The sequence below is a fragment of the Benincasa hispida genome, chromosome 9 (genome assembly GCF_009727055.1).
Source record: "Benincasa hispida cultivar B227 chromosome 9, ASM972705v1, whole genome shotgun sequence".
NCBI classification, from domain to species: domain Eukaryota; kingdom Viridiplantae; phylum Streptophyta; class Magnoliopsida; order Cucurbitales; family Cucurbitaceae; genus Benincasa; species Benincasa hispida.
Window position 1 is genome coordinate 5,716,725 of NC_052357.1, and position 11,491 is coordinate 5,728,215.

Sequence of the window (11,491 nt, forward strand, 5' to 3'; positions counted from 1 at the left end):
ATTTACCCTTTTTGCCCATATAGTTTTTTTTTTTTAAATATTTGTTGGTGTGAATTTAACAACGCGATGAAACCATCAAACTTTAAAATGATAATTGGTATATTGATCCACTAATAATATTCAAATTGGCTACCCTTTTAATATAGGAAAATTTGCATGGATAGAAAAAAGTCAAATTATTTACAGAAATAGCAAAAAAAAAAATACTGATAGACTTTTATCGGCATCTATCAGTGAAAAACTTCTATCAGTTTTTATCACTGATACACACGGATAGATTTCTATAAACCTTTATAAAAGTTAAAATTTTACTATTTTGTATAAATAATTTTTCTTATTTTTCTACCTTGTTTGCAAATTCCGTCTAATATATAGTTTAACACACGGAGGTGTTAAGCTAAAAAAAAATTCAATATTGCGTTAAATAATTTTATATTGTGAGTTATTGTATGTAGTAAAACATTCATGTTAAAATTATATTATAACTTATAAGTTGATCTTTTGATGAGTTAACCATTATACGTAGAGAGAGACACATATACATACGAATAAGTTGTTAAATTTCTGAATTGGTAAAAACTTTGTAAAGAGAAAAGACTCGATCCAACCCAAGAAATTCAGCACTTGATTTTGAAGCGTTGATTTGATGGCAAGTAACTTTAATTTATTTCTCAATGGTTAATAATTCATCTTGCCTTTTTCCCTTTATTTTCTGTTCATCAAGATAATTGGAATTGGAGATAGAAAGTATAACTATCTCATGTATCCACGGCAACGTCTACACAATTATTAATCTTAATCACATGAATATACGAAATAAGTGTTTTATACTCAACTCTTACTAAATAATTAATTAAAATGTTAATGCGAGATGTTAAAAATAAAATCTGAAATAAAATATTTAAAATTTTAATAACTAAAATAAAGTAATCCAAATTTATTTATTTTTTAACAAGATAGGGTGATAAAGAATTAAATTTATAACTTTTTTTTTAAGAAATAAATATATAACATTTTAGTTGAAATATTCATAAGTAGAATTGATAGACGAGTCGATAGTAAATTTAGAATACACAAAATGTATTTTTTTTACCCAAATAAGGTACTATAATGTAATGTAGTCTCCTTCAATTAAGCCTAGTTTATCTTAGTGAAAAATCAATAGAAATGTCAAAAGTGGGTCTTATTTGATTACCTTTGGTATCGTTTAATTGTGTTCACATGAGGTTCACTTTCATATGTGTAATAAAAAAATGCAATCTGATCGGCGAGTGAATCATGCTAAATCCAATTGTGTCTACAAATTACGTCGCATCGTTATTGTTATAATTATTGTTAATGTTTGAGAAGAAAAATTATAAATTTCGATATATTTACTATTACTGTTTGACCTTCAGAGATAACGATAACGGTAATGATGAAAGTAAATATGACAAAATTTATAATTCTAAATAAATTTAATAAAAAAACAATCTAACTATGTTTGTAATTTATACCTAATTTATCAATTAATGAAATTCTATTATGATTTCACCAACTCGATAAATATGATATTCTTTGGAGGAGGGGAAAAAGGAAAAAATGAAAAAATAAATGCTATTTCTGTCGTGGCGTCGACAGTGGGGAGGGACTGGGAGGGAGGGAGCTGTGTAGTTGACAGCATAGAAAAAGGGTAGAAAGGGGATTTTACATCAGGTGGGTCCCGCTTGCAAATTGCCAACAATTCCCACTTTCTTACAAGAAAAGCTCACCTAACCTTTGATTAAAACCCTAAACAAGAATCCCCTTCCCTTGAAAATTAATTCACTTCTCAACAATTAATCTTCCATTTCATTCCAATCCTCTTCCCAATTTCTCTCAGAAATCGAAAAATCCCCAACTTTCCCACCTTTTCTGTCAAAATCCTGTCACTTTAACTGTTTCATTCTTCAAAAATGTGTGGAGGTGCTATAATCTCCGGCTTCATTCCACCGACTCGCTCCCGGCGAGTCACCGGCGAACACCTTTGGCCTAATCTCAAGAAACCTGGGTTTGGAAATCAATTGTCGAACCCGGTCAAGTCTGATATTATTGACATTGATGATGATTTCGAGACTGATTTCCAGCATTTCAAGGACGATTCCGATTTGGAATTTGATGTGGAGGAGCTCATCGATATCAAACCCCTTGCCTTCTCTGCTGCTGGAAACCCTCCCCTTCCTTCTGCTCGTGGTAACTTTCTTTTTTCTAATTCATTTGTCTTTTAAGCTTTCTTTGATCGGTGTTCTGATGTTGATTTTATGCCTTACTGCTTCTTTCCAAGTTGATCGCCTATCTAATTTCTCATCAGTGGATGATGGGTTTTAATGCATGGCCGCTGTTTGTTCTCTTTCCGTTTTCAACATTCAGCTGCCTTGTAATAGATCCGTTATCGCCTTCTTGATTTTGGTAGATGTTTAGGGGAATGTGGTCTTTTTATGTGGAAATTCACTTTCTGATCATTAGCTCTCGAACTGCAGAAGCGAATTCGTTTGAGGAATAAACTGAGAACCTTTCTACCGATTTAAAAAGAAAGAAAGTGGGGAAAAAGGGGGGCGGAGTGCTAGATCTAGCCGAAAGCCCCCTGGATTTACATTTTTTATTTGACTATAGTCAAGCTTCTACGCCTCAATTTTTTAGATTTTTCTTAGTAGTACCATAAATATTGATGAAATAACTATCATATAATCGAATTTGTTACATGATATTTACTGCTTTCGAACATTTTCTGTCTTTTTACTTTTCTATGTAAATGAAAGTTCTTCTGAGAGTTGTCAATATTTTTCGATCGGCTAACGTAATTGCCAGATATGTCGTGGCTTAGTGATATTCAAATTATTGGTCTGGTCATTGATAAAATGCTTCGAACCTAATTTTTGGTCTCTCGCTTTATTCTTCCTCTTCCTCTTTTTGTTTTTTGGTGGTCCTTCCAATTATTCATCTTATTATAACTAATGAGTATTTGGAAAAAAGTGAACCATCAGTTAACTTTTTCAAACATTTTCCACATACCCTGTCTTTTGTAGTTTCTGAATCCCTTAAATCCATTTTAGTTTGTTGACGGGGATGGATTCGGTTTTGTTCCTTTGTTTTTCCCTCCTCCCGATCTGTGTATTCTTTCTTGTTCATTGCTTTAATAAGACATATATACGATGCAGCTTCAAAATCTGTAGAATTCTCTGGACAAGCTGAAAAATCTGCAAAACGAAAGCGAAAGAATCAATATAGGGGAATCCGACAGCGACCATGGGGTAAATGGGCAGCAGAAATTCGTGACCCACGGAAAGGAGTTCGTGTGTGGCTGGGCACTTTTAATACTGCTGAAGAAGCTGCTCGAGCATATGATGCTGAAGCACGACGAATTCGTGGAAAGAAAGCGAAGGTCAATTTTCCTGACGAAGTGCCACGAACTAGTGGAAAACGTTCAGCAAAGACAAACCTCCAGGAACCACTTCCCAAAACTAGATTGGCAAAGACCCAACCAGATCTAATCCAGAACGATAAGTTTGTGAATAACTCTTGTGAAGAATACTATAGTACCGTGGGTTTCCTGGAGGAAAAACCGCTTACAAATCAACTTGTCAACATGAGTTCATTCTCTACCAATGGAGATGGTGCAATAAAAACCAGTCCAGCTTCTTCTGATGTTGCACCCATGTTCTTTAATTCAGATCAAGGTAGCAATTCCTTTGATTACTCTGACTTTGGTTGGGGAGAGCAGGGTGCAAAGACTCCCGAAATCTCGTCTTTTCTTTCAGCTGCCATGGAAAGTGAAGATTCACACTTTGTGGAGGATGGTTCTCCAAGCAAGAAAGTCAAGTATAGCCCAGAGAATACGGTGGTTTCTCAAGGCTCTGAAAAGACTTTATCTGAGGAGTTGTCTTCTTTTGAGTCAGAGATGAAATACTTCCAGATGCCATATCTCGACAGCAGCTGGGATGCATCAATGGATGCCTTCCTTGCAGGAGAGACAGGGAACCAGGATGGTGGGAACTCAGTCGACCTTTGGACCTTTGACGATCTTGCAGGAATGGTCGGCAGTGTCTTCTAAGCAAATCTTGTCCAGCTTGTTGCTAGGTTATGTAAATAAAAGCTACATATTAGTGAGTTTGACATCTTTATCAGTTCCTCCCCAAGTTTTTCCTGATTTTTCAAAAATGTATACTCCTTCCCTTCAGGATCGTATCCTTTGTTTTCTTTAAAAACTTGAAAATCTCACATAAACTTATTGCAGGAACATTTGTGATCTGTTATGGGAATGGACGTGAGAGAGATCTGCCTGCATTAGGAATGGCCTAACAAACATAGCTATTGGTGTGTATGTTGAATGTGAGGACACTTAGTGTACTACTTGGTAGGCTTCATTTCATGTTTCGAAGACCATAATATGGGAAACTCAAAACTAATATAATGCTTGTACTGATAAAAACTACGTGTGGTTGGTTTGCTATGGACGTTGAAAAACTTGATGAATCTCATTTCTGCCTTCTGTGTTTGTATAAGTGATGGATGGATGGTCGGATGGTTGTGTCATTCTTTTCTTTTTCATATTACTTCCATATTTTCATAATTCGTAAACTGAACCGAAAGTTGGGTTTGGTTATCATTTTGTACTCGGCAAATACGCAATGAAAATGTTTGTTTGGGTTGCCTAATGAAACTTCTCTGATCCCAGCACTGTATTGTCCTGTTTATAAGTTTAGATCATTTTCCATAGTTTTACATGTTTGAGAATGCATTTATCTCTGAAATGATGGGATTGTGAAGATCTTTACTGTCAGTATTTTTATAAATTGGGGTGCAGCTTGTGGAGAAGAGCATGGGGAATTCAGACTAGAGGATGATGATGATGATGATGATGATAATGAAGAATAGACGGCAGTGGAAAATGAGTGGCTGTGCTTAGTAGAAAGTCAGTGATTTGCCATTACTTGACCATCCCATCCTGGTTTTATTCTTTGGCCCCTGCTCTCACCACTCACATGTTTCTGTAAGCTGCAGGGCAAGTTCCTATTTTAAGCTGTTTCTTGCATGTGATTTGATTCGACCTTTTTCCAAAGTTTTCAACTGCTGAGTTCCTTCTTTTGTTATTATTTTCAAAATACTTGAATAAATAGTACTTTTAAAAATTTATTGAAAGTTGTGGTTTGGATAAAGTATACCTCTTTTTTCCTATGTTATGGTTCTATTGTTTTGAGTTTGATTTCAATTCATTGAAAGTTGTAATTTAAAAAAGTACCTCTTTTTTCTTATGTCGAGTCTATTCTCCATTTGGTGGTCCTATTTGATTTTAATTTAGGTTCGTTTTGGTAATCATTTTGTTTTTGAAAATTAAGCCAATGGATATTATTATCTTCAAATTTCTATCTTTGTTATCTATTTTTTACTCTTTTCAAAAAGTTGTTTTTGGTTTTAGAATTTGGTTAAACATTCAACCATTTTACTACTTAAAGATGTAAATTATGGTATGAAATGAGGATGAAATATATATTTTTTTTTATTTTTTTTAAAATTAAAGGGTTATCAAACGAGGTCTTAGTTTTTAGGTTTTATAATGTTACAATTTCACTTTTGAAATTTAAATTTTGTTTCAAATTGATTTTTAGGTTTTAAAGTTTACACTTTTAACTTTGATTTTTCCTTAATATTGTCCTTCAATCTTTGGTCTATTAATTAATTTAAAATAATTATATAGTAAATTTTTTAAGTTAATTTTAATAGAGATGAAAAAAATGTTAGGTTAAGTAAGTATAAATCTTTTAATTCTTTTGAATTAATTAATAAATATTAACTCTAATGATGGAAAGTGAGCATAAAGTTGAAATTATATATCTTGAAATTTAGTGACCATATTGAAATTTAACTCAAACATAAGAGTAATATTGTAACATTTTGAAATCTAAGAATTAAATAGAAATTAAATTCAAAATTTAAGAGCTAAAAGTGTGAAATTTTGAAATCTAGGGACCAAATGGAAACTAGATCTAAAATTTAAAGATTAAAATAATATTTTATTATAAATTTTGGTTTTGTTGGTGTTTGAACTTTCAAATGTGTCTAGTAGAGTTTTAAGCTTTCACTCTTTTGCCTAATAGGTTTCTAATAATTTTTTTTAAAAAAAATTAAGAAATGAATCAATCTATTGGATATAAATTTGAATTTTATGTTTAGTGGAGTTGAAGACCATTTAATTATGTGTCTAAAATATGTTTTTTTTTTAAAAAAAAAAAAAATCATGATTCATAAATTAAATTTGTAATTTTTAAAGCTTTAAGAATCAAATAGGCAAACTTTGAAGTTTAAGGAATTAATCCTAGTTTTTATTCCCCATTTTAGATTTAAAGAAAAAGGTTACTTTTATAGATTTGACATCTAATTTTGTATTTCCTACTTATTTTTAACCTACTATTTAAATATATATAATATCAATAAAGTTAGATCTACAAAGGAGTTCATTTGGTGGGATGACTCATCCTATTGAGATAATAAATCTTTATCCATTTGAGATTCTAATGAACCAGAAGAAAACAAAAGATAAAATTATGCTCTTTATGACAAAACACCAAAATCATTATTCTTTTATTGCCCCTAATTTTCTATTTCAATTTCAATATTATCATATCTGGCATGATTGAGTTTGTTTAATAATATATTTGAAATATCAATTTCCTAACTACAGCATTATAGTCCATTATGAAATGTATCAGAAAAATAAAAATTATTAAAAATCCATTTTAGTCCCTAAATTTTCATATAAATAACAATTTAGTCTTTGAACTTTGCTTTTCAACGATTTAGTCCTTTTACTTTAAATTTTATAACAATTTAATCTTTAAACTTTAGTATATAACAATTTAGTCCCTCTACTTTAAATTTTTTAATAATTTAGTCCCTATTGAAAAAATTAATGCTAAGTTTCATGAGATTTCTTATATAAATAAATTGATAAACTAATTAGAGACTTGATATTTTAGTCTACATTATAAAATAAAGAAAAATGACATTTAATTTTGATGATTTTTTTACTAAGGACTACATTGTTGCAATACATACCGTACTAGTCAAGAAACACGTGCATAATTAAAATTTTAAAAAAATCATGTTATTATTTATTTTATTTTTGAAAATAAATCTTTTTTCTTATCTTATTTAAAATATTTCTTGTTTGCTACTTTAAAACTTTTCATAAAATCTCTGATCGAAGCGTTTTTCATTGAATATGACTTAAGAGGGCAACAATAAATTAACACAACACACCTAAAAGTTAATTAAAAAAGAGTTCCTCGCATAATTGTTTAATTCTAAAAATGCGTAAGATGATTGGTTGTTGAAATAAAATATGAGAATATAGAGATGAAGGAGAAAGACAAATAGATTATTCTTAAAATTAAATGAGTTTTAATATAATAACACCTATAAGTTACTTGATGATTATTCAAAAGAAAAAAAAACAGATTCTTAATTTTGGTATTAAGCATACTATGATCATAGCTTACCGATAACGAAAATTCGTTACTTTTACATCAAGTTTGAGATTAAGAATCTAAAGCAAGACATCAAATTCGAAATTGCTATTCTTAATTTAATCTCTGTTCTTCGTGTGCCCTAAAAAATGGGCATCCATGGATGTTCTTGGATCCGGAACTCCATTTTCAAGTCGCTTTTGCTGCGAACAGATCTGTACGCTTTATACTCTAAAACGATTCTGCTTTTTCCTCTTCGTTGTCGCTCTCTTTTCGATCATCGCAATCGCAATCGCCGCATTGCCTGTAATCTTCTTGTTGAAGCCTCGAGAACCGATTTTTTCTCTTCAGTCACTGCGATTGGATTGGTACAACATTACCGTCAGATCTGGCTCTCCAATTCTTTCTTCGGTTTTTACTCTGACTCTTAATTCTCAAAACCCTAACAAAATCGGCATCAAGTACAGTCCGGCGAGGCTTCTCCTGATCTACGATGGAACCGCTGTGATCGGAACGATTCGAGTGCCCGAAGTGTTTCAGCCTGCTCGTAGCGTCGATCAGAGTGTTCGAACTCGTTTGTTGTTGCATCAATTTGATGTGGATTTGTTGGAGACGATACAAGAGTTTGTTGAGATGAAAATTATTGGCGATGTTGGTGTAGAGCTGTTTGTGCTTCATATGGCGGTGATTAAGATGAAGGTGACGTTTAATTGTTGTTTGTATTTAACTCTCTCGAGCTTCAGTTTTCATGGAAGAGTTTGAAGTGTTTGTTTTTGAAGAATTTGTCTGTAAGTTGTGCATGAAGAAGGGGAAGAAGAATTTAAGGGCATTTTTTTTTTAAAAAATAAATATTTAGGTAAAAAAAAAAAAGCTTTTCTTCCCTAATCTTTCATAAAATAAACAACTGAGTCACTCAACTTTTATTTAAAATAATCTAGTCCTTAAATTTTATTTATAATAATTTAGTTCTTAAATTTTAATATCTAATAATTTAGATCTATTTAATTTATTTATAATAATTTAGTCCTTAAATTTTAATATATAATAATTTAGATCTCTATTGATAACCATTTTGTCTTTTGTTTTTGTTTTTGAAAATTAAGCCTATATCATCGATACTTTTTTTTTTGACATCTTTAACTATAATGGTTGAATTCTTAGGAAAAAAAAGATTTTTTTTTTTTTTTTAGTTTTCAAAATTTGGCTTGGTTTTCTAAATAATGAGTGGAAAATATATAACAAAAGAGGAAATTTGAAGGTAGAAGTAGTGTGCATAAGCTTAATTTTTAAAAAACAAAAAAAATTACCAAACGAGGTCTTAATCATTGTATTCCAAAATTTGTGACAATTTAGGACTATTTTGGATTAACTTAAGAAAAAAGTGTTTTTTAAAAAACTCATTTTTATTTAAACACTTTTGATAAAAAATGATTAAAATACAGTTGGAAAACTATTTTGAGTGGTTTCCAAACACCCTAATTTATTCCAAAATGATTTATTTTTTAAATTTAACACTTGAAAATGTATTCCAAAAATATTCTTAGTCCCTAAATAAAAATATTTATCAAAATTAGATGTCAAAATCTGTTATGTAATGTTGTAGACTTTGTATTTTATAAAAATATTTAGTTTCAAATTATTTCATTAAATCTTAACTCTAATTTTTCCAATAGGGACTAATAATTATTATAAATTTAGGGTCTATTTGGATTGATTTGAAAAAAAAAAGTGGCTACTCATTTTTATTTAAATGTTTTTGATAAAAATTGACTAAAATACATATTTTAAGTGGTTGCCAAATACTAAATTCTTCTAAAATAACTTCTTTTTTTTAATAAACATTTAAAAAATATATTCCAAACACACTCTTAAGGTTCATAGACTAAATTTTACAAAATTAAAAAATACAGAGACTAATCGTTACGATACGAACCCAAATTCAAAGATTAAATTATTACATTTTAAAAATTCAGGGACTAAAAAGTGATTTTTAATTTATATATATATTGATTAGGATTGAAATGTTGAGGATTTGGGTGTAGGTTGCTTTGAAATGCGACGTAGATGTTGATTACAGAAAGCTTAATTTCAGAGAAGAAATACTTGGCAATGGAGCAACCGTAGAAAAAGCTTTGGTAAGTGCTCTGGCTTTTAAAATAATTTGGAATTTCAGTTTCTACATGTTAGATTTTCAATTTTAATTCAAATACTATCCATAAAAATTTATTACATATTACTAATTTATTGTTGATTTTTAAAAGAAAAATTTATTGTCTATGAGCTTTTTATTGTAATTTTTTGAAAAATATCCGTTTAATATATTTATTATTATTATTATTTTAATAAATTTCGATAAAAAATAATTTGAATTACTAAATTTAAGATTTCTTGTGTGGATATGGACTTAAATCGAATCTTTAAATGTATAAGGACTCAAATTCAAAAAGTTATAAAGTATATAGATCAAAATGATATTTAAATCAGAAAAAAAGTGTATATTGTTACTTTGATTTAAAACCATATTTTAAGTGGAAATCAGTTAGAGTTGTGAATATGCAAATTGGGTTCTGAAACACAACAATATTCTAGCTCCAATTTTCACTATAAGTCTTCATTTTCAATTTCAAACTTTGAAACATTTATGAAAAAATAAGTGCATTAGTGTAGGTCTCGTTTGCGTTTGATAATCATTTGGTTTTTGGTTTTTATTTTTGAAAATTAAGTCGTTTTCATCCATATTTCTTACTATTTTTCTTAAGTATAATGGTTAAATTTTTAACCAAATTCCAAAAAACAAAAACAACATTATAAAAACTAATTTTTTTAGTCCTCAAAATTTGGTTTGGTTTTTTAAAGCATTGGAGATGGAATAGTATCCATAGATTTAATTTTTTTAAAAAAATAAAAAATAAAATGATTATCAAATAGGATCCTAATTTTTGAAATAAAGAGTTAAATTGTAATAGCCTCCAAGGTTTTGAAACTTAAAGAAAATAAGAAACTGATTTAAAAAGTTTCATAGCTTTTTATGAGTGAGTGGCACATATATTTTGCAATATTTAAAAGTTTTTAATTGTATTAATTCTGTAAGTTTAGGAGAGTTATGAATGAGATGAAAAGTTAGTAAATGTAAATATAATAATTGGATTGATTTTTTTTTTTTAAAACCCGTTTTCTTTAATAAAGGGAACTCCAAAAGCAAAACATTCATAAATAAGTTATTTAGAAAATAAGAACTTTAGTTTCTTTTGGCAATTTGACACCCTCTTTCCTTAAGTAACAAACTATCATTATGTTTTTTTTTTTTTTTTTTTTTTTTTTTTTTTTTTTTTTTTTTTTTTTTTAAAATAAAAACACAATAAATTAATTATGTATTTGTTTATTATCGTTTTTTTTTCAAGTGAAGTAAAAGTTAATTTTTCTTATTTTTCACTTTCAGGATTCAATTCCTTCCAACTCCAAGCCAATGTCCACAAACTGTGGAGTCGCTTTTTACTTATGAAGGTGCTTAGCTCACTAATTAGTAATTACTGGTTAAGTATTTTGTTTAATCTATTTTGAGTGCATGAGCTATCCCTAGCTTGTTTGTTTTTGTATCTCTTGTTTACTACTAAAAAAATATTGTGTGTTTGTTTTATTTAGTAACTTTCTTCATGACCCAATTATTCGGAATTTTTTTTTCTTATAATCATGGTTGTGGATTTTCTTTCTATGAGAATCCTCGTACTTGTATAATATATATATCTTTTCTTTCAAATTCGGTCATGTATCAAGAAATCGACATCGTATATGGATAGATTTAACTCTAACTTTAAAAAAGATCTAGCATGTACTTCCTTTAACGAAGTCATCGATGATCAAATTGATTTGAACATTTTTTTTTCCACTTCATTTCATACATATTCCATACTATATTAGTGAATTTATATAATTAGCCATTTAGCTCCTATGATTTGCACATCATGGTTATTTAGTCTTTAAATCTTAAAAATTTCAATTATACTATTGTG

The 11,491-nt window shown here is 29.4% G+C and overlaps 2 protein-coding genes across 4 annotated transcripts; both read left to right on the plus strand.

The window, feature by feature from the left end:
• The first annotated feature begins 1,762 nt into the window (after positions 1–1,762).
• On the plus strand, positions 1,763–4,678 carry LOC120085756 (ethylene-responsive transcription factor RAP2-12-like). 3 transcript variants are annotated; one of them, XR_005484028.1, is made up of 3 exons: positions 1,763–2,211; positions 3,177–4,177; positions 4,253–4,678. XR_005484028.1 is itself a non-coding variant. In XM_039041935.1 (2 exons), the coding sequence occupies exons 1-2, from the start codon at positions 1,935–1,937 to the stop codon at positions 4,067–4,069; spliced, it is 1,170 nt and encodes a 389-aa protein (XP_038897863.1). In that variant the 5' UTR covers positions 1,763–1,934; the 3' UTR covers positions 4,070–4,678. The 3 variants fall into 3 exon arrangements, 1 of the variants encoding a protein (XP_038897863.1); XR_005484027.1 differs by having other exon boundaries at positions 3,177–4,121; XM_039041935.1 differs by having other exon boundaries at positions 3,177–4,678.
• A 2,734-nt stretch (positions 4,679–7,412) lies between these two features.
• Positions 7,413–11,136, plus strand: LOC120086714 (NDR1/HIN1-like protein 13). The gene is made up of 3 exons (XM_039043486.1): positions 7,413–8,180; positions 9,524–9,616; positions 10,921–11,136. Exons 1-3 carry the CDS (start codon positions 7,641–7,643, stop codon positions 10,981–10,983), a joined length of 696 nt encoding a protein of 231 aa, XP_038899414.1. The 5' UTR covers positions 7,413–7,640; the 3' UTR covers positions 10,984–11,136.
• The last annotated feature ends 355 nt before the right edge of the window (positions 11,137–11,491 follow it).